Below are 24807 nucleotides of genomic sequence, written 5' to 3' on the forward strand. Positions count from 1 at the left end.
ACCAGATCTTCAATAAAAGTAAGTGTCATGTAATTGTGCATGCCTTTTTCAGTTTGTGTGTACTAAAATTAACATTTTTTTGTGGTAAAAAAAATTTTTTTTCATACTTTTGGGTGTCTTGCACGGATTAATTTTATTTCCATTATTTCTTATGGGGAAAATTAATTCGCATAGCGAACATTTCGCATAACGACCAGCCCTCTTGCACGGATTAAGTTCGCTATGCGGGGTCCACTGTATGTATATATGTATGTATGTATGTATGTATGTATGTATGTATATGTATATATATATATATATATATATATATATATATATATATATATATATATATATATATATATATATATATATATATATATATATATATATATATATATATATATATAAGAAAATCCCCAAAAAGAAAATACTTTCATCATCATTCAACACTTTCACCACACTCACACATTATCACTGCTTTTGCAGAGGTGCTCAGAATACAACAGTTTAGAAGCATATACGTATAAAGATACACAACATATCCCTCCAAACTGCCAATATCCCAAACCCCTCCTTTAAAGTGCAGGCATTGTACTTCCCATTTCCAGGACTCAAGTCCGACTATATGAAAATAACCGGTTTCCCTGAATCCCTTCACTAAATATTACCCTGCTCACACTCCAACAGATCGTCAGGTCCCAAGTATCATTCGTCTCCATTCACTCCTATCTAACACGCTCATGCACGCTTGCTGGAAGTCCAAGCCCCTCGCCCACAAAACCTCCTTTACCCCCTCTTTCCAACCCTTTCGAGGACGACCCCTACCCTTCTTTCCTTCCCCTATATTTTTATATGCTTTCCATGTCATTCTACTTTGATCCATTCTCTCTAAATGACCAAACCACCTCAACAACCCCTCTTCTGCCCTCTGACTAATGCTTTTATTAACTCCACACCTTCTCCTAATTTCCACACTCCGAATTTTCTGCATAATATTTACACCACACATTGCCCTTAGACAGGACATCTCCACTGCCTCCAACCGTCTCCTCGCTGCTGCATTTACCACCCAAGCTTCACATCCATATAAGAGTGTTGGTACTACTATACTTTCATACATTCCCTTCTTTGCCTCCATAGATAACATTTTTCGGCTCCACATATACCTCAACGCACCACTCACCTTTTTTCCCTCATCAATTCTATGATTAACCTCATCCTTCATAAATCCATCCGCCGACACGTCAACTCCCAAGTATCTGAAAACATTCACTTCTTCCATACTCCTCCTCCCCAATTTGATATCCATTTTTTCTTTATCTAAATCATTTGATACCCTCATCACCTTACTCTTTTCTATGTTCACTTTCAACTTTCTACCTTTACACACATTCTCAAACTCATCCACTAACCTTTGCAATTTTTCTTTAGAATCTCCCATAAGCACAGTATCATCAGCAAAAAGTAACTGTGTCAATTCCCATTTTGAATTTGATTCCCCATAATTTAATCCCACCCCTCTCCTGAACACCCTAGCATTTACTTCCTTTACAACCCCATCTATAAATATATTAAACAACCATGGTGACATTACACATCCCTGTCTAAGACCTACTTTTACCGGGAAGTATTCTCCCTCTCTTCTACACACCCTAACCTGAGCCTCACTATCCTCATAAAAGCTCTTTACAGCATTTAGTAACTTACCACCTATTCCATAAACTTGCAACATCTGCCACATTGCTCCTCTATCCACTCTATCATATGCCTTTTCTAAATCCATAAATGCAATAAAAACTTCCCTACCTTTATCTAAATACTGTTCACATATATGCTTCAATGTAAACGCTTGATCTACACATCCCCTACCCACTCTGAAGCCTCCTTGCTCATCCGCAATTCTACATTCTGTCTTACCTCTAATTCTTTCAATTATAACTCTACCGTATACTTTTCCTGGTATACTCAGTAAACTTATTCCTCTATAATTTTTACAATCTCTTTTGTGCCCTTTCCCTTTATATAAAGGGACTATACATGCTCTCCGCCAATCCCCAGGTACCCTCCCCTCTTTCATACATTTATTAAACAAAAGTACCAACCACTCCAACACTATATCCCCCCCTGCTTTTAACATTTCTGTCATGATCCCATCAGTTCCAGCTGCTTTACCCCCTTTCATTCTACGTAATGCCTCACATACCTCCACCACACTTACATTCTGCTCTTCTTCACTCCTAAAAGATGGTATACCTCCCTGGCCAGTGCATGAAATTACCGCCTCCCTTTCTTCCTCAACATTTAAAAGTTCCTCAAAATATTCTCGCCATCTACCTAATACCTCCCTCTCCCCATCTACTAACTCCCCTACTCTGTTTTTAACGGACAAATCCATACTTTCCCTAGGCTTTCTTAACTTGTTTAACTCACTCCAAAATTTTTTCTTATTTTCATTAAAATTTCTTGACAGTGCCTCTCCCACTCTTTCATCTGCTCTCCTTTTGCACTCTCTCACCACTCTCTTCACCTTTCTTTTACTCTCCATATACTCTGCTCTTCTTATAACACTTCTGCTTTGTAAAAACCTCTCGTAAGCTACCTTTTTCTCTTTTATCACACCCTTTACTTCATCATTCCACCAATCACTCCTCTTTCCTCCTGCCCCCACCCTCCTATAACCACAAACTTCTGCCCCACATTCAAATACTGCATTTTTAAAACTATTCCAACCCTCTTCAACCCCCCCACTACTCATCTTTGCACTAGCCCACCTTTCTGCCAATAGTCGCTTATATCTCGCCCGAACTTCCTCCTCCCTTAGTTTATACACTTTCACCTCCCTCTTACTTGTTGTTGCCACCTTCCTCTTTTCCCATCTACCTCTTACTCTAACTGTAGCTACAACTAAATAATGATCTGACAAATATATATATATATATATATATATATATATATATATATATATATATATATATATATATATATACATTTGGACCGTTTATGGGTTAATATGGCATCCTCAAGACTAATAAGACACACTTAGTGATTTTAATGTGTACCTGCATGCCAGCACAGCATGTAAGTTTATTTAGGTACAGGTACAAATAAGTATAATTATCTGAGTACAGTGGTACTAAGAGTTTCAAACTTAATCTGTTCCAGGAGCTAGTTCTAAAGTTGAAACGTTCAAAACTCAAAGTAATATTTCCAATAAGAAATAATGTAAATACAATTAATCCGTTCCAGAAACCCAAAAATATTCACAAAGAAAAAAAAAATTTTTATAGAGATTAATTATAGTTTCATATACACACAACAAACATACATTATTGAAGATTGTTAATGGCATTTGGAAGATAGGATAGAGGAGTGAGGGAGCACTTATTGTTTGGAAGGGAAATCCCCTTCCATAGAGACTTTAGGTAACAAGTCCTTATCTGGGGTTACTTCTCTTATTAAGATTTCCCTAAAATGAGAAATGGTTCTGTCACTGAACTTGTTGCAGAGATGGCTTGTTTCAGCTTGCTCAGGGTGATATTTTTCAGCAAATGCATGCACCCTATTCCACATTGCACAAATCTCCTTAATCTCTGAAGAAGGCACCATCCACCACCACCATCCACCACCACCACCACCATCCACCACCACCACCACCATCCACCACCACCACCACCATCCACCAATACCATCCACCACCACCATGGTAGCTTATTTCACAGTCGCACTTAATAAACAAGCATCAACACAATGAATTAATTGTGAAATGTTTAAATGAACATGCAACAAAGCATCAACATGAGCATCAACAAAGCCAGACTGGCTCATGACAGCTGCATGGGGGACGCAGGCAGACGGACAGGTCTGGTACGCGGTTCAAAACACGAGGCACATTCGATACTCAGGACAAAATTTGTGAAAAAAGCGGTCGAAACTCGAAGTGTTCAATAGTCGATGTGTTCCAAACTCGGGGTTCCACTGCATATATAAAACATGAAATAACTTTAAAACACTCGAAATTTTGGAAAGTTTCCAAACATAATGCAGAGACGCGATGCTCGCGGAGAATGTAACCAAACCGGGTGGGATTACAAAGTCAGGTGTGCGAAACTGTATAGCGAGTTTTGGTCATAATTTGAAATGTCCATATTAGCGGAACACTGTAAAGCAGGGGCCTCCCATACTCATATTCGACTTACAATGGGTTCATCGGAATTTAGCCCCATCATAGGCTGAGGAGCACTTGCATTACAAGTGTTCCTGAGTGCTGGCTCACAAGTATGTACCTGTATTACAAGTGTTCCTGAGTGCTGGTTCACAAGCACCTGTATTACAAGTGTTCCTGAGTGCTGGCTCACAAGCACCTGTATTACAAGTGTTCCTGAGTGCTGGCTCACAAGCACCTGTATTACAAGTGTTCCTGAGTGCTGGCTCACAAGTACCTGTATTACAAGTGTTCCTGAGTGCTGGCTCACAAGTACCTGTATTACAAGTGTTCCTGAGTGCTGGCTCACAAGTACCTGTATTACAAGTGTTCCTGAGTGCTGGCTCACAAGTACCTGTATTACAAGTGTTCCTGAGTGCTGGCTCACAAGTACCTGTATTACAAGTGTTCCTGAGTGCTGGCTCACAAGTACCTGTATTACAAGTGTTCCTGAGTGCTGGCTCACAAGCACCTGTATTACAAGTGTTCCTGAGTGCTGGTTCACAAGCACCTGTATTACAAGTGTTCCTGAGTGCTGGTTCACAAGCACCTGTATTACAAGTGTTCCTGAGTGCTGGCTCACAAGCACCTGTATTACAAGTGTTCCCGAGTGCTGGCTCAAAAGCACCTGTATTACAAGTGTTCCTGAGTGCTGGCTCACAAGTACCTGTATTACAAGTGTTCCTGAGTGCTGGCTCACAAGTACCTGTATTACAAGTGTTCCTGAGTGCTGGCTCACAAGTACCTGTATTACAAGTGTTCCTGAGTGCTGGCTCACAAGTACATGTATTACAAGTGTTCCTGAGTGCTGGTTCACAAGCACCTGTATTACAAGTGTTCCTGAGTGCTGGTTCACAAGCACCTGTATTACAAGTGTTCCTGAGTGCTGGCTCACAAGCACCTGTATTACAAGTGTTCCTGAGTGCTGGTTCACAAGTACCTGTATTACAAGTGTTCCTGAGTGCTGGTTCACAAGCACCTGTATTACAAGTGTTCCTGAGTGCTGGTTCACAAGCACCTGTATTACAAGTGTTCCTGAGTGCTGGCTCACAAGCACCTGTATTACAAGTGTTCCTGAGTGCTGGCTCACAAGCACCTGTATTACAAGTGTTCCTGAGTGCTGGTTCACAAGCACCTGTATTACAAGTGTTCCTGAGTGCTGGCTCACAAGCACCTGTATTACAAGTGTTCCTGAGTGCTGGCTCACAAGCACCTGTATTACAAGTGTTCCTGAGTGCTGGTTCACAAGCACCTGTATTACAAGTGTTCCTGAGTGCTGGTTCACAAGCACCTGTATTACAAGTGTTCCTGAGTGCTGGCTCACAAGCACCTGTATTACAAGTGTTCCTGAGTGCTGGCTCACAAGCACCTGTATTACAAGTGTTCCTGAGTGCTGGTTCACAAGCACCTGTATTACAAGTGTTCCTGAGTGCTGGTTCACAAGCACCTGTATTACAAGTGTTCCTGAGTGCTGGCTCACAAGCACCTGTATTACAAGTGTTCCTGAGTGCTGGCTCACAAGCACCTGTATTACAAGTGTTCCTGAGTGCTGGTTCACAAGCACCTGTATTACAAGTGTTCCTGAGTGCTGGTTCACAAGCACCTGTATTACAAGTGTTCCTGAGTGCTGGCTCACAAGCACCTGTATTACAAGTGTTCCTGAGTGCTGGCTCACAAGCACCTGTATTACAAGTGTTCCTGAGTGCTGGCTCACAAACACCTGTATTACAAGTGTTCCTGAGTGCTGGTTCACAAGCACCTGTATTACAAGTGTTCCTGAGTGCTGGCTCACAAGCACCTGTATTACAAGTGTTCCTGAGTGCTGGCTCACAAGCACCTGTATTACAAGTGTTCCTGAGTGCTGGTTCACAAGTACCTGTATTACAAGTGTTCCTGAGTGCTGGCTCACAAGTACCTGTATTACAAATGTTCCTGAGTGCTGGCTCACAAGCACCTGTATTACAAGTGTTCCTGAGTGCTGGCTCACAAGCACCTGTATTACAAGTGTTCCTGAGTGCTGGCTCACAAGTACCTGTATTACAAGTGTTCCTGAGTGCTGGCTCACAAGCACCTGTATTACAAGTGTTCCTGAGTGCTGGCTCACAAGCACCTGTATTACAAGTGTTCCTGAGTGCTGGCTCACAAGCACCTGTATTACAAGTGTTCCTGAGTGCTGGCTCACAAGCACCTGTATTACAAGTGTTCCTGAGTGCTGGCTCACAAGTACCTGTATTACAAGTGTTCCTGAGTGCTGGCTCACAAGTACCTGTATTACAAGTGTTCCTGAGTGCTGGTTCACAAGTACCTGTATTACAAGTGTTCCTGAGTGCTGGCTCACAAGTACCTGTATTACAAGTGTTCCTGAGTGCTGGCTCACAAGTACCTGTATTACAAGTGTTCCTGAGTGCTGGTTCACAAGCACCTGTATTACAAGTGTTCCTGAGTGCTGGCTCACAAGCACCTGTATTACAAGTGTTCCTGAGTGCTGGCTCACAAGCACCTGTATTACAAGTGTTCCTGAGTGCTGGCTCACAAGCACCTGTATTACAAGTGTTCCTGAGTGCTGGCTCACAAGCACCTGTATTACAAGTGTTCCTGAGTGCTGGCTCACAAGCACCTGTATTACAAGTGTTCCTGAGTGCTGGCTCACAAGCACCTGTATTACAAGTGTTCCTGAGTGCTGGCTCACAAGCACCTGTATTACAAGTGTTCCTGAGTGCTGGCTCACAAGCACCTGTATTACAAGTGTTCCTGAGTGCTGGTTCACAAGCACCTGTATTACAAGTGTTCCTGAGTGCTGGCTCACAAGTACCTGTATTACAAGTGTTCCTGAGTGCTGGTTCACAAGCACCTGTATTACAAGTGTTCCTGAGCGCTGGTTCACAAGTACCTGTATTACAAGTGTTCCTGAGTGCTGGTTCACAAGTACCTGTATTACAAGTGTTCCTGAGTGCTGGCTCACAAGCACCTGTATTACAAGTGTTCCTGAGTGCTGGTTCACAAGTACCTGTATTACAAGTGTTCCTGAGTGCTGGTTCACAAGTACCTGTATTACAAGTGTTCCTGAGTGCTGGCTCACAAGCACCTGTATTACAAGTGTTCCCGAGTGCTGGCTCACAAGCACCTGTATTACAAGTGCTCCTGAGTGCTGGCTCACAAGCACCTGTATTACAAGTGTTCCTGAGTGCTGGCTCACAAGCACCTGTATTACAAGTGTTCCTGAGTGCTGGCTCACAAGCACCTGTATTACAAGTGTTCCTGAGTGCTGGCTCACAAGTACCTGTATTACAAGTGTTCCTGAGTGCTGGCTCACAAGCACCTGTATTACAAGTGTTCCTGAGTGCTGGCTCACAAGCACCTGTATTACAAGTGTTCCTGAGTGCTGGCTCACAAGTACCTGTATTACAAGTGTTCCTGAGTGCTGGCTCACAAGTACCTGTATTACAAGTGTTCCTGAGTGCTGGCTCACAAGCACCTGTATTACAAGTGTTCCTGAGTGCTGGCTCACAAGCACCTGTATTACAAGTGTTCCTGAGTGCTGGCTCACAAGCACCTGTATTACAAGTGTTCCTGAGTGCTGGCTCACAAGTACCTGTATTACAAGTGTTCCTGAGTGCTGGCTCACAAGCACCTGTATTACAAGTGTTCCTGAGTGCTGGTTCACAAGTACCTGTATTACAAGTGTTCCTGAGTGCTGGCTCACAAGTACCTGTATTACAAGTGTTCCTGAGTGCTGGTTCACAAGCACCTGTATTACAAGTGTTCCTGAGTGCTGGTTCACAAGTACCTGTATTACAAGTGTTCCTGAGTGCTGGCTCACAAGTACCTGTATTACAAGTGTTCCTGAGTGCTGGCTCACAAGCACCTGTATTACAAGTGTTCCTGAGTGCTGGTTCACAAGCACCTGTATTACAAGTGTTCCCGAGTGCTGGCTCACAAGTACTTGTATTACAAGTGTTCCTGAGTGCTGGTTCACAAGCACCTGTATTACAAGTGTTCCTGAGTGCTGGCTCACAAGTACCTGTATTACAAGTGTTCCTGAGTGCTGGCTCACAAGCACCTGTATTACAAGTGTTCCTGAGTGCTGGCTCACAAGCACCTGTATTACAAGTGTTCCTGAGTGCTGGCTCACAAGTACCTGTATTACAAGTGTTCCTGAGTGCTGGCTCACAAGCACCTGTATTACAAGTGTTCCTGAGAGCTGGTTCACAAGCACCTGTATTACAAGTGTTCCTGAGTGCTGGCTCACAAGTACCTGTATTACAAGTGTTCCTGAGTGCTGGTTCACAAGCACCTGTATTACAAGTGTTCCTGAGTGCTGGCTCACAAGTACCTGTATTACAAGTGTTCCTGAGTGCTGGCTCACAAGCACCTGTATTACAAGTGTTCCTGAGTGCTGGCTCACAAGCACCTGTATTACAAGTGTTCCTGAGTGCTGGCTCACAAGTACCTGTATTACAAGTGTTCCTGAGTGCTGGCTCACAAGCACCTGTATTACAAGTGTTCCTGAGTGCTGGTTCACAAGCACCTGTATTACAAGTGTTCCTGAGTGCTGGTTCACAAGTACCTGTATTACAAGTGTTCCTGAGTGCTGGTTCACAAGCACCTGTATTACAAGTGTTCCTGAGTGCTGGCTCACAAGCACCTGTATTACAAGTGTTCCTGAGTGCAAGTGTTGATGCACTCAGAAAAAAACACAAGTTATGAAATATGAAAAAGCAAAATTAAACTTACTTTGTCGTCCTTCACTTCGTCTTTTTCATCTTCATTATCATCCTCGTCATTCCAGATGTCATACTTAGAGAGGTCACCATCATCATCATCATCATCATCATCATCATCATCATCATCATCATCCTCCTCCTCATCATCATCTGCAACAGGATTCTGCACTACATGTTCCTGAAAAAAAATTATTAAAATAAGGTAAAAAAAATAAACACTGGATCAGTTTTTAAAAAGTCGCTTTCAACATTACAGTGTTTAGCAGGTAACACTGAACATGAACAAGTGAACAGGCTCAGATTGTGGGTAAATAGAGTACAGTGGACCCCTGGATTACATAAGAACATAATAACATAAGAAAGAAGGAACACTGCAACAGGCCTACTGACCCAAGCAGAGCAGGTCCATGTCCCCCCCGGATTAGCCCAATGACCCACCCAGCCTGGTCATCTCCACTCAGGGATGGAGCACTGCACCAGACCCAGCAGCACAAGCTAGTCAGGTCAACTCACACCCACCCACACCCACTCATGTATTTATCTAACCTATTTTTAAAACAACACAATGTTTTAGCCTCAATAACTGTACTCGGGAGTTTGTTTCACTCATCCACAACTCTATTACCAAACCAGTGCTTTCCTATATCCTTCCTGAATCTGAATTTTTCCAACTTGAAACCATTGCTGCGAGTCCTGTCATGGCTGGAAATTTTCAGCAAGCTATTTACATCCCCTTTATTTATTCCTGTTTTCCATTTATACACCTCGATCATATCCCCCCCTAATTCTACGCCTTTCGAGAGAGTGCAGATTCAGGGCCCTCAGTCTATCCTCATAGGGAAGATTTCTGATACATGGGATCATCTTTGCCATCCTCCTCTGTACGTTTTCCAGAGCATTTATATCCATTCTGTAATACGGTGACCAGAACTGAGCAGCATAGTCTAAATGAGGCCTAACCAAGGATATATAGAGTTGAAGAACAACCTACAGACTTCTATTATTTATACTTCTAGATATGAAGCCAAGAATTCTGTTAGCTTTATTGCGAACACTAATGCACTGTTGTCTTGGTTTCAGATTACTGCTAACCAGAACTCCTAAATCCTTTTCGCAATCAGTAGTATTAAGATCTATATTATTTAGTTTATATGTGGCATGGTTATTTAACTGACCAACATTTAGAACTTTGCATTTGTCAATATTAAACTGCATCTGCCACTTCTCCGACCATTGCATCAGTCTATTCAAATCATCCTGGAGTGCTCTAATGTCCTCATTAGAATGAATTGGACAGCCTATTTTGGTGTCATCAGCAAATTTGCTCAGGTCGCTATTTATTCCCTCATCTATGTCGTTTGTGTAAATTGTGAACAACAACGGGCCCAACACTGACCCCTGAGGAACAGCGCTTGTGACGTGCCCCCATTCTGATTTCTCCCCATTTATACAAACTCTCTGCTGTCTATTTGTCAGCCATGCCTCTACCCAGGAAAAAATTTCTCCTATTCCGTGTGCCCTAGGTTTCCTCAATAGCCTCTGGTGTGGAACTCTATCAAAAGCCTTACTTAAGTCCATATACACAATATCATATTCATTACCAAGATCTACCTCCTCAAACACCTTAGTGAAAAAAGTTAGTAAATTCGCAAGACAGGAACGCCCCTTTGTAAAACCGTATTGAGATTCATTAATCAATCTGTGCCTGTCAAGATGGCTACGAATTGCTTCTGCAATTACTGATTCCATAAATTTTCCCACTATGGAGGTAAGGCTTATTGGTCTATAGTTCGAAGCCAAGAACCTGTCACCTGCCTTGTAAATAGGTATTACATCTGCCATTTTCCACTTATCAGGCACTATGCCAGTTTGTAGTGACATGTTAAAAAGATTAGCCAAAGGTATGCTAAGTTCCTCTTTACATTCCTTTAACACCCTTGCAAACAGTTCATCAGGACCTGGGGATTTGTTAGGTTTTAGTTTCTCTATTTGACTGAGGACCATGTCACTAGTTACCGCAATCGTACATAGTTTATTATCATCCTGTTCTACATAATCTATTATTTCAGGAATATCACTAGTATTTTCCTGGCTGAAAACTGAGAGGAAGTAGGTATTTAGAATTTCACACATATTCTTATCATTGTCAGTGATCTGACCAGAGTTACTCTTAAGTAGGCCAATCTTGTCCCTAATCTTACTTCTGTATACATGAATGAACCCTTTTGGGTTAGTCTTTGAATCCCTTGCAACCTTAGCTTCATAATCCCTTTTTGCTTTTCTTATTCCTTTTTTTATTTCTCTCTTTAACCCTTTGACTGTCGCAACCCCCAATCCTGAGGTGTCTCCTGGTGTCGCAAAATTTCAAAAAAAAAAAAAAAAAAAAAATTATTTTTCTTATGAAATGATAGAGAATCTTTTCCCGATTGTAATGACACCAAAAAAAACGAAATTTGATGGAAAACTGACGGAATTATGCTCTCGCGAAGTTAGCGACCTCGGCGCTGTTTACAAATCGGCGATTTCGCCGACTTTGAGCCCTATTTTTGGCTAATTCCCTTGTTCCAGTCGACCAAACTCATAGCTATTTCTTTAGAACTCCATTTTTTTTATCGATTGAGTACAAGAAACTGCCCATTTACCGATTTCAACTGCCTAATAATGTGGTCAGAAATTTGCAATTTGGCCAATTTCACGAAAACTAAAAAATATGACAATTTCAAAATAAGATCCAGAATGAACAATGCAGACATTCCTGGCTCTAAAATAACATTTTCTTTGCTCATCAGTCATATCTCCAGGCCCCTCTGATATTACTCTTGCTTTCTATTTTGAATTTTTATTCAAACAAAAAATAGAAGACCTACTATTATGCAGACTACTGCAATACTGTAATAATTGTATAAATAACATCAACCCATTCATGACTGCACATTAGAATGGCTAGTTGGACATTTATTGGACAATGGCATCATTTGTTTACTTTTGAACACTGGCAAAAATCAAACATTTCCCCAACTTTGAGCTCCATTTCTAGGTTCTTTTTATAGTAAAATCAATCAAAATCACCTCTATTTCTATAAAATGTTTTCCATTCTATCAAATGAGACCAAGAAAACGAGAATACAACCATAAATACTATACAAAAATAGACCACAAAGTCGGCATTTTAATTAAAAAAAATGGTCGGAGTTTTTTTTTTCTCATTATGCACTGCATGCTCCAGGATTTTTTTTATATGGTGCACACTGACCACACAGACCCATTCTCTCACATGAGGGCCTACCAGCTTTCTCCTGCTTGATTTGAAGCCGCTAGAATTTATGAGTACAGTGGACCCCCGCATAACGGACGCCTTGCATAGCGGACAATCCGCATAGCGGACGCTTTGATCGCTAAAATTTTGCCCCGCATAGTGGACAAAAACCCGCTCAGCGGCCTTCGTCCGAGACGCGTCCAATGTGCGAACTCAGCCAGCCTCACATGTGCCGCCTGTGCCATTGTTTACCAGCCAGCCTCCGCGGTAACATCCAAGCATACACTCGGAATATTTCGTATTATTACAGTGTTTTCGGTGCTGTTTCTGGAAAATAAGTGACCATGGGCCCCAAGAAAGCTTCTAGTTCCAACCCTACAGCAATAAGGGTTAGGATTCCTATTGAAATGAAGAAAGAGATCATTGATAAGTATGAAAGTGGAGTACGTATCACCGACCTGGTCAGGTTGTACAAGAAACCCAAATCAACCATCTCTTCTATTGTGGGCAAGAAAACGGCAATCAAGGAAGCTGTTGTTGCCAAAGGTTTAACTGTGTTTTCGAAACAAAGATCGCAAGTGATGGAAGATGTTGAGAGACTCCTATTGGTGTGGATAAATGAAAAACAGCTAGCAGGAGATAGCGTCTCTCAAGCGATCATATGTGAAAAGGCTACGAAGTTGCATGAGGATTTAATTAAAAAAATGCCTGCAACTAGTGATGATGTGAGTGAATTTAAGGCCAGCAAAGGTTGGTTTGAGAGATTTAAGAAGCGTAGTGGCATCCATAGTGTGATACGGCATGGTGAGGCTGCCAGTTCGGACCACAAAGCGGCTGAAAAATATGTGCAGGAATTCAAGGAGTACATAGAAACTGAAGGACTGAAACCTGAACAAGTGATTAATTGTGATGAAACAGGCCTGTTCTGGAAGAAAATGCCAAGCAGGACCTACATTACTCAGGAGGAAAAGGCACTCCCAGGACATAAGCCTATGAAAGACAGGCTTACTTTGTTGATGTGTGCCAATGCTAGTGGTGATTGCAAAGTTAAGCCTTTATTAGTGTATCACTCTGAAACTCCCAGAGCGTTCAGGCAAAAGAATGTCCTCAAGGATAATTTGTGTGTACTGTGGAGGGCAAACAGTAAGGCATGGGTCACTAGGGAATTTTTCTATAACTGGTTACACCATGCATTTGCCCCCAATGTGAAAGATTACCTAACTGAAAAGAAATTAGACCTTAAGTGCCTCCTGGTGTTAGACAATGCCCCTGGTCATCCTACAGACGTGGCAGAGCGACTTTATGGGGACATGAGCTTCATTAAGGTGAAGTTTTTGCCTCCTAATACCACTCCTCTCCTGCAGCCCATGGACCAGCAGGTCATTTCCAACTTCAAGAAACTGTACACAAAAGCTCTGTTTCAAAAGTGCTTTGAAGTGACCACAGACACTCGATTGACTCTAAAAGAGTTTTGGAAGGATCACTTTAATATCCTCAATTGTGTAAACCTTATAGGTAAGGCTTGGGAGGGAGTGACTAAGAGAACCTTGAACTCTGCTTGGAAGAAACTGTGGCCAGAATGTGTAGACAAAAGGGATTTTGAAGGGTTTGAGGCTAACCCTGAGAGGAGTATACCAGTTGAGGAATCAATTGTGGCATTGGGGAAGTCCTTGGGGTTGGAGGTTAGTGGGGATGATGTGGAAGAGTTGGTGGAGGAGGACAATGAAGAACTAACCACTGATGAGCTGATAGATCAACTTCAAGAGCAAGAGGCCAGACCTGGGGAAACTGGTTCAAAGGAGGGGAGAGAGAAATTGAAGGAATTGCCTACTTCAAAGATTAAGGAAATGTGTGCAAAATGGCTTGAAGTGCAAACCTTTTTTCATGAAAATCACCCTCACACAGCTATTGCAAGCCGTGCTGGTGACTGTTACAATGACACTGTTGTGAACCACTTTAGACAAATCATAAAGGAACGAGAGGTACAGGCCACTATGGACAGATATGTTGTGCGAAAAAAGTCCAGTGACTCTGAAGCTGGTCCTAGTGGCATTAAAAGAAGAAGGGAAGTAACCCCAGAAAAGGACTTGCCTCCTCAAGTCTTAATGGAAGGGGATTCCCCTTCTAAACACTAACACTCTCTCTCCCCTCCTCCCATCCCATCAATCATCACCAGATCTTCAATAAAAGTAAGTGTCATGTAATTGTGCATGCCTTTTTCAGTTTGTGTGTACTAAAATTAACATTTTTTTGTGGTAAAAAAAATTTTTTTTCATACTTTTGGGTGTCTTGCACGGATTAATTTTATTTCCATTATTTCTTATGGGGAAAATTCATTCGCATAGCGAACATTTCGCATAACAGCCAGCCCTCTTGCACGGATTAAGGTCGCTATGCGGGGGTCCACTGTATTATTTTTTTTATTATCACACTGGCCGATTCCCACCAAGGCAGGGTGGCCCGAAAAAGAAAAACTTTCACCATCATTCATTCCATCACTGTCTTGCCAGAAGGGTGCTTTACACTACAGTTTTTAAACTGCAACATTAACACCCCTCCTTCAGAGTGCAGGCACTGTACTTCCCATCTCCAGGACTCAAGTCCGGCCTGCCGGTTTCCCTGAACCCCTTCATAAATGTTACTTTGCTCACACTCCAACAGCACGTCAAGTATTAAAAACCATTTGTCTCCATTCACTCCTATCAAACACGCTCATGCATACCTGCTGGAAGTCCAAGCCCCTCGCACACAAAACCTCCTTTACCCCCTCTCTCCAACCTTTCCTAGGCCGACCCCTACCCCGCCTTCCTTCCACTACAGACTGATACACTCTTGAAGTTATTCTGTTTCGCTCCATTCTCTCTACATGTCCGAACCACCTCAACAACCCTTCCTCAGCCCTCTGGACAACAGTTTTGGTAATCCCGCACCTCCTCCTAACTTCCAAACTACGAATTCTCTGCATTATATTCACACCACACATTGCCCTCAGACATGACATCTCCACTGCCTCCAGCCTTCTCCTCGCTGCAACATTCATCACCCATGCTTCACACCCATATAAGAGCGTTGGTAAAACTATACTCTCATACATTCCCCTCTTTGGCTCCAAGGACAAAGTTCTTTGTCTCCACAGACTCCTAAGTGCACCACTCACTCCTTTTCCCTCATCAATTCTATGATTCACCTCATCTTTCATAGACCCATCCGCTGACACGTCCACTCCCAAATATCTGAATACATTCACCTCCTCCATACTCTCTCCCTCCAATCTGATATTCAATCTTTCATCACCTAATCTTTTTGTTATCCTCATAACCTTACTCTTTCCAGTATTCACCTTTAATTTTCTTCTTTTGCACACCCTACCAAATTCATCCACCAATCTCTGCAGCTTCTCTTCAGAATCTCCCAAGAGCACAGTGTCATCAGCAAAGAGCAGCTGTGACAACTCCCACTTTGTGTGTGATTCTTTATCTTTTAACTCCACGCCTCTTGTCAAGACCCTCGCATTTACTTCTCTTAAAACCCCATCTATAAATATATTAAACAACCACGGTGACATCACACATCCTTGTCTAAGGCCTACTTTTACTGGGAAATAATTTCGCTCTTTCCTACATACTCTAACTTGAGCCTCACTATCCTCGTAAAAACTCTTCACTGCTTTCAATAACCTACCTCCTACACCATACACTTGCAACATCTGCCACATTGCCCTCCTATCCACCCTGTCATACGCCTTTTCCAAATCCATAAATGCCACAAAGACCTCTTTAGCCTTATCTAAATACTGTTCACTTATATGTTTCACTGTAAACACCTGGTCCACACACCCCCTACCTTTCCTAAAGCCTCCTTGTTCATCTGCTATCCTATTCTCCGTCTTACTCTTAATTCTTTCAATAATAACTCTACCATACACTTTACCAGGTATACTCAGCAGACTTATCCCCCTATAATTTTTGCACTCTCTTTTATCCCCTTTGCCTTTATACAAAGGAACTATGCATGCTCTCTGCCAATCCCTAGGTACCTTACCCTCTTCTATACATTTATTAAATAATTGCACCAACCACTCCAAAACTATATCCCCACCTGCTTTTAACATTTCTATCTTTATCCCATCAATCCCGGCTGCCTTACCCCCTTTCATTTTACCTACTGCCTCACGAACTTCCCCCACACTCACAACTGGCTCTTCCTCACTCCTACAAGATGTTATTCCTCCTTGCCCTATACACAAAATCACAGCTTCCCTATCTTCATCAACATTTAACAATTCCTCAAAATATTCCCTCCATCTTCCCAATACCTCTAACTCTCCATTTAATAACTCTCCTCTCCTATTTTTAACTGACAAATCCATTTGTTCTCTAGGCTTTCTTAACTTGTTAATCTCACTCCAAAACTTTTTCTTATTTTCAACAAAATTTGTTGATAACATCTCACCCACTCTCTCATTTGCTCTCTTTTTACATTGCTTCACCACTCTCTTAACCTCTCTCTTTTTCTCCATATACTCTTCCCTCCTTGCATCACTTCTACTTTGTAAAAACTTCTCATATGCTAACTTTTTCTCCCTTACTACTCTCTTTACATCATCATTCCACCAATCGCTCCTCTTCCCTCCCGCACCCACTTTCCTGTAACCACAAACTTCTGCTGAACACTCTAACACTACATTTTTAAACCTACCCCATACCTCTTCGACCCCATTGCCTATGCTCTCATTAGCCCATCTATCCTCCAATAGCTGTTTATATCTTACCCTAACTGCCTCCTCTTTTAGTTTATAAACCTTCACCTCTCTCTTCCCTGATGCTTCTATTCTCCTTGTATCCCATCTACCTTTTACTCTCAGTGTAGCTACAACTAGAAAGTGATCTGATATATCTGTGGCCCCTCTATAAACATGTACATCCTGAAGTCTACTCAACAGTCTTTTATCTACCAATACATAATCCAACAAACTACTGTCATTTCACCCTACATCATATCTTGTATACTTATTTATCCTCTTTTTCTTAAAATATTTATTACCTATAACTAAACCCCCCTCTATACAAAGTTCAATCAAAGGGCTCCCATTATCATTTACACCTGGCACCCCAAACTTACCTACCACACCCTCTCTAAAAGTTTCTCCTACTTTAGCATTCAGGTCCCCTACCACAATTACTCTCTCACTCGGTTCAAAGGCTCCTATACATTCACTTAACATCTCCCAAAATCTCTCTCTCTCCTCTGCATTCCTCTCTTGTCCAGGTGCATACACGCTTATTATGACCCACTTCTCGCATCCAACCTTTACTTTAATCCACATAATTCTTGAATTTACACATTCATATTCTCTTTTCTCCTTCCATAACTGATCATTTAACATTACTGCTACCCCTTCCTTTGCTCTAACTCTCTCAGATACTCCAGATTTAATCCCATTTATTTCCCCCCACTGAAACTCTCCTACCCCCTTCAGCTTTGTTTCGCTTAGGGCCAGGACATCCAACTTCTTTTCATTCATAACATCAGCAATCATCTGTTTCTTGTCATCCGCACTACATCCACGCACATTTAACCCTTTGAGGGTCGACAGGCCCTCTCCGAAACTCGTTCTCAGGGTCGGCCAAATTTAAAAAAAAAAAAAATTATTTTCTCTTATGAAAAGATAGAGAATCTTTTCCCGATCATAAAGACACCAAAAGTTTGAAATTTGATAGAAAACTTACAGAATTATGCTCTCGCAAAGTTAGTGGTCTCGGCGATGTTTACGTATCGGCGATTTTGCCCACTTTGAGCCCCATTTTCGGCCAATTTCACTGTACTAGTCGACAAAAAACATGAATATTCCGCTAGAACTCCATTTTTTCTATCGAATGAGTGCAAGAAACCACAAATTTATAAATTCAGCTATCCAGTACAGTGGTCAGAATTTAGCAATTTTGCCAATTTCACACAAATTTCAAAAGATGCCAATTTCCGAATAGGGTCCAGAATAAACAAGAAAGACATTCCTGGCACTAAAATGACATTTCCTCTAGTCATTAGTCACGTCTCAAGGCCCCTCTTATATTCTTTTGCTTTCCACTTTGAATTTTTATTCTCACAAAAAATATAAGATTTACTGTTATGCAGACTACTGCATTAGTGTAAAAAATGGTATAAATATTATTGGTGCACTTGTGAAAGAATATTAGACTCACCAGTTGACGTGTATTGCACGCTTGGCACGATTTGTTTACTTTTGAAGTTTAGTAAAAATCGAACATTTCTGCTACTTTGAGCTCAATTTCAAGGCACCTTTCATTGTAAAACCAGTCAAAATCATCTCAATTTCTGTAATATGTCTTCCATTCCATAAAATGAGACCAAGAAAACTAGAATACAACAATAAATACCATATGAAAATACACTGCAAAGTCGCTGATTTATTAAAAAAAATGGTCAAAGTTTTTTTTTTTCTCATTATGCACTGTGTGCTGCAGGATTTTTTTTAGACTGTGCACACTGACCACATAGACCCATTCTTTCATATGAAGGCCTACCAGCTTTCTCCCACTAGATTTGAGGCCGCTAGAATTTATGAGTACTAGTACGTCAAAAACCCCTACACGTAAGACGTACTAGTACGACCAAAACCCTCAAAGGGTTAAGCATCCCAGTTTTATAAAGTTTTTCTTCTTCTCTTTTTTAGTAAGTGTCTACAGGAGAAGGGGTTACCAGCCCATTGCTCCCGGCATTTTAGTCGCCTCATACGACACGCATGGCTTACAGAGGAAAGATTCTTTTCCACTTCCCCATGGACAATAGAAGAAATAAAGAAGAACAAGAACTATTTAGAAAAAGGAGAAAAACCTAGATGTATGTATATATATATGCATGTGCGTGTCTGTGAGTATATATACATTAAACACGGTACCTCGTAAGACGTATATATACGGCCGCGACAGTCAAAGGGTTAATTGAATATACAGGTCCACCATCACAAATCCGGCAGTCAGTTATTCGGTTCCTGCAGCTATTCGGCACTAATTTTGGCTAGCATAATTTCAAATTTCCAGGATCGCCACACCAACCTGCTGCTACTGTTTGGTGGCGCTACTTGCTGCATAAGTCATTCCAATTTCTTTTTCTCCATTTATTGTTTTAACCTGCTTACTTTTAGCCCTAGCCATGGTTCCAATGAATAAAAGAAATGCTTCTCATTATGTCAAGCACCTACACAGTACATTATCCATTAAAGATAAGGTGGCTTTGAAGCCACTGTCGGTTGCCATGAGCTAAGTCTCATGAAGCAGGATAATATACTTTATTATTACGCTAATATCAACACTACAGCTTATTTGCCTATCACAATTGATCTAGTATGACATAAGAAACAACATAAATAACATAAAACATGTTAAATACTCCAGAATGAATATTTTTCATAACAACAAGCAGTTCGACAGAGTTATGAAGAGGATATGGTAAACAAATACCATTCTCCTATCCTTGTCTTGGTGGCTTATATTAGCACAGGGCTAACTGTGATACACACTCATACTCCATCATAAACATGAAACAAAAAAGTTATTTTCTCTCTATAGATTATCACACATAACAGCATATGTGTAGAGAACCTAGGATAACCCCAAAAAAGTCAACGTTGCTTATTTTTAGTACCTGGCTTGGATTAGCCATATATGATTTTTGGTAAATATTCGATTCCCAGCCAGGGTAGAAACATTAGGCGTATTTCTTTACAACTGTTTGTCTATGTTTACCCATCAGTAAATGGGTACCTGAGTGTTAGTCGACTAGTGTGGGTGTTATCCTGGGACACTGACCTAATTTTCTTGAAATACTCAGCATAACAAGTGCCTTTCTATACAGTAGTAGTATGTCACTCGTATTGTAGATAGTGACCCTCGTATTGTAGATAGTCTTAATGACCCTCGTGTAGTAGATAGTCTTTTTAGTGTGATAATAAGATCTTATCTTCATTATAGAATAATAAGAAAATATTATAACATTTATATTATAATAATAAGGTAAAAAGACCCCAATGGAAATAAGTCACTCTGTCTGACTTTTTTGTGTTATCCTAGGTTCTCTACACACATGCTGCTATGTATGATAATTCTATGTAACTATTTGTGTATACCTGAATAAGCTTACTTACTTACTTACTGATCAAACCATACCCCCGGCCGGGATTAAACCCGCGGTCAATCCCGGCCGGGGGTATGGTTTGTTTGCAATCGTGTCATTACGATTTCTTGGCTCTCGTTACTTACTGATGTCAGCTAGGCCTGTATACCTTGTACATGTACGTGTAGTAAATAAAGATATTATTATTATTATTATTATTTCCTCAGTTGTTTGTTGGGTTATCTTATTCAAACTTGGGCAATGTATGATGGAAAGATACTTCTTCACGTACACCAAAAATGAAAGAAATCAGACCATAAATAGCGGAGTTCACTTCTCAGCCATTAGCGGCCGCTGAGCGGTATATTTTTGTATGGTTGTTATGACTATATTCTCATTTTTTTCAGCCTCATTTGATAGAATGAAAGATATATTACAGAAATAGAGATGATTTTGATTGCTTTCATGACGAAAAGTACATACCTTGAAATTGCGCTCACAGTAGCGAAAATGTTCTATTCTTTAGCGAAGCTCAAGAGTAAACAAATGACGTCACCGTCCAATACCTGTCCGCCTGCCAGTCCAAATTCCAGTACAGAGTCAAGAATTGATTGACATTATTTATACAATTATTACAATAATGCACCAGTCTACATAACAGTAAATCTTTTATTTTTTTTTTTTTGTGAATAAAAATTCCAAATGTTAAGCAAGAGTAATATAAGAGAGGCCTGTAGCCATGACTAATGAACAGAGAAAATGTTATTTTAGTGCCAGGAATGTCCACATTGTTTATTCTGGATCCTATTTTGAAATTGGCAGCTGTTGAAATTTGTGTGAAATTGGCCTAATTGCCAATTTCTGACCACTTTATTGGGTAGTTGAAATACGTGAATGGGCGGTTTCTTGTACTCAGTTGACAGACTAGAAGTAAATAAGTTTATTCAGGTATACACAAATACAGTTACATAGATTATCATACATAGCAGTGTATGTATAGAGAACCTAGGATAACCCAGAAAAGTCAGACAAAGTGACTTATTTCCAGTACCTGGCTTGAGCTTGCCATATATGATTTTTGGTAAATATTTTTTTTTTCTCGGTTGTTTGTTGGGCTATCTCACTGAAACTTGGGCAATGTATGATGGAAAGATGCTTCTTAACGTACAACAAAAATAAAAATGACGAACGATAAATAAGGGAGTTCACTTCTCAGCCATTAGCCGCCTCTTTGCAGTATATTTTCGTATGGTTTTTATAGTTGTATTCTCATTTTTTGGACTCATTTGATATAATGGAAGATATATTAAAGAAATAGACATGATTTTGATTGCTTTCATGACGAAAAGTACGTACCTTGAATTTGAGCTCAAAGTAGCGGAAATGTTCGATTTTTGCCGATGTTCAACGAACTGTGTAAGTCAAGTTGGTTAATTTTATTAAGTGTATTCTAACTTAACCACTCTGTAATTCGGCAAACTCAGTAATCCGGCACACTACAGGTCCCAATGATGCCGGATTTGTGATGGAGGACCTGTATTGATTTCTTAACTGCCCATCCCCTCTTTTGATACGCCTACATATGCCTCTCTTTTGACCAATGAGATATTTTAATCTATTGTTCATCCATTTGGGATCATTTTTGTTAGATCTAATTTCCCTACTTGGAACAAAAGTTGTCTGGGCAGCTAGAACTATGCTCTGAAAAACGTCATATTGGCAACCAAGATCACCTACCTGACCCATAGTCAGGACATCCCAATTTAGCCCACCCAAGTAATTTTTCAGTCCCATGAAGTCGGCCAAGCGAAAATCTGGGACAGAGATTTGATTGCAGTTATCTGGGTAATTCCATGATATATTGAAACTAAGTGATTTGTGATCACTTTCTCCAAGCTCACCATTAACCTCAAGATTATTAATTAGTGAATCTTTGTTGGCAACAACCAAGTCAAGCAGACCGTTTCCTCTAGTCGGTTCGGTCACAAACTGTTCTAAAAAGCAATCCTGAACCGTATCAAGAAAGTCACCAGACTCAAGATTTCCTGTCATATTGTTCCAATCAATTTGTCTAAAGTTAAAATCTCCCATTATCACAACATTTTCATATCTAGATGCCTTATGAATTTCATCCCATAACAGCTTACTGCCCTCCCTATCAAGGTTTGGGGGCCTATAAATCACACCCACAATTAATTCGTCACGTCCCTCGAGAAACTGTAGCCAAACTGATTCTGTGTTCGATGTTTCTAATCTTATATCATGTCTAAGACAACAATTTAACCCTTTGACTGTTTCAGGCCCCTTTCTGAAACTGTCATTCTATGTCGATAAATTTTTGAAAAAAAAAAAAAAATTATTTTTTCTTATGAAATGATAGAGAATCTTTTCCCAATGGTAATGACACCAAAAGTTCGAAATTTGGTCGAAAACTCATGGAATTACTCTCCCGCGAAGTTAGCGGTCTCGGCGACATATGCGTATCGGCGATTTCGCCAACTTTGAGCCCTATTTTCAGCCAATTCCGTTGTTCCAGTTGACCAAACTCATAGCTATTTCTTTAGAACTCCATTTTATCTATCAGCTGAGTACAAGAAACCTCCCATTTACCAATTTGGACTACCCAATATGGTGGTCAGAAATTGGCAATTTGGCCAATTTCACGCAAACTAAAAATGATGCCAATTTCAAAATAGGGTCCAGAATAAACAAGGTAGACATTCTTGGCACTAAAATAACATATCCTCTGTTCATTAGTCACATCTCTAGGCCCCTCTTATATTATTATTGCTTTCTATTTTGATTTTTTATTCATACAAAAAAATACAAAATTTACTGTTATGCAGACTACTGCATTATTGTAAAAATGGTATAAATAATATCAGTGCACTAGTGAAAGAATATTAGACTCCCCAGTTGACGTGTATTGGACGTGTGGTGTGATTTGTTTACTCCTGAACATTGGTAAAAATCGAACATTTCCGCTACTTTGAGCTCAGTTTCAAGGTCGATTTCATCGTCAAAGTAATGAAAATCATCTCTATTTCTGTAATATGTTTTCCATTTTATCACCTAAGACCATGAAAACGCAAATACATCAATAAATACTATACGAAAATACACCTCAAATTCGGCGTTTTAAGCCAAAAAAAACGATAAGAGTTTTTTTTTTCTCATTACACACTGTGTGTTGCAGGATTTTTTTTATGTAGTGCACACTGACCACACAGACCCATTCTCTCACATGTGGGCCTACCAGCTTTCTTCCGCTTGATTTGAAGCCGCTAGAATTATTGAGTATACATACGTCAGAAACAGTGGCGCGTAAGACGTATTTATATGGCGTAAACAGTCAAAGGGTTAAATTTTCTCTGACGTACATCACCACATCACCACCCTTCCTGTTGACCCTATCAGTGTGGAATAGTTTATAACCCTGTATGTTGCATTCAGAAGGCATTTCTCTATCTTTCAGGTTGAACCAGGTCTCTGTTATACCAATAATATCTATATTACCTACACTTGCAAGTAATTTTAGCTCATCTATCTTATTTCTTAGACTCCTACTATTTGTATAGTAAACCTTAAGGGAACTAGTCACTCGTTGCCCTCTACTATCTCTCTTTGTTGGTTGATCAATTGATTTGCCATTACTAGGAACTTTATTTTGAATATTGCCTTTTAAACATATCCCTGTGATATCCAGGTAATAACTGCTGTTTTTAACCCTAATGCTGCAGCCTGATTGTTTCCCACAAACACCCATACCTCTATAATCTATCAGTTTAAACTCCTAGACAAGTCATCAATTGCCCTCTCAATTGAATTGGCTAATGCAACCACTCCTTCCCCAGAGAGATGAACCCCATCCCTTGCATACATTATCACGTTTGCAAAAGAATAGGTCCCAGTTATCAATGAATGGGATTGCAAGTTCCTTGCAGTACCTGTCTAGCCAGCAATTCATACCAGTTGCCCTAGACATCCATTCATTGCCCACTCCCTTTCTAGGCAAGATGCTACATATGACTGGGATCCCTCCCTTAGACCTAACTACTTCTATGGCTGACCTGTACTTATCCAGCAGCTCCCCTCTCCTGCCCTTCCCAATGTCATTACCCCCAGCACTAAGACAGATAATGGGCTTGTTCCCATTACCTGCCATAATATTATCCAACCTGCTGACTATGTCACCAACACCAGCTCCAGGAAGACACACACTCTGTCTGACCTTTCTGTCTCTGTTACAAAATGCACGGTCCATATATCTTACCAGAGAATCGCCTACTATTAAAATATTCTTACCTTGATTAGCAGGGTAATCAGTGGTACCTTCAACCTCACTAACCACGTTTTTGCATCAAAATATTGCCTTGGTTAATGACAAAAAACACGATTAAAGTCATTCATCGCAAACGTGTCTGCATGGCATAAGCGGCCCGGACACTCCACGTACAGCCAATGTGCCATTGTTTACAAGCCAGTGAGGACGATTCCACGCATACATGCGA

General features: G+C 40.6%; 1 protein-coding gene across 4 annotated transcripts in view; it reads right to left on the reverse strand.

The window, feature by feature from the left end:
- The window catches only part of LOC128701884 (zinc finger Ran-binding domain-containing protein 2), a 271719-nt gene that overhangs the window by 94264 nt on the left and 152648 nt on the right, over positions 1-24807 (reverse strand). For all 4 annotated transcript variants that reach the window (XR_011393964.1, XM_070099877.1, XM_070099876.1 and 1 more), the window contains exon 5: positions 8918-9085. Coding sequence is in view for 3 of the 4 variants with exons in the window: in XM_070099877.1 (XP_069955978.1) it covers positions 8918-9085 (168 nt within the window). In the remaining variant the exon portion in view is untranslated. The remainder of the gene's footprint in view (positions 1-8917; positions 9086-24807) is intronic.

This window comes from Cherax quadricarinatus, chromosome 69 (genome assembly GCF_038502225.1).
Source record: "Cherax quadricarinatus isolate ZL_2023a chromosome 69, ASM3850222v1, whole genome shotgun sequence".
NCBI classification, from domain to species: Eukaryota; Metazoa; Arthropoda; class Malacostraca; order Decapoda; family Parastacidae; genus Cherax; species Cherax quadricarinatus.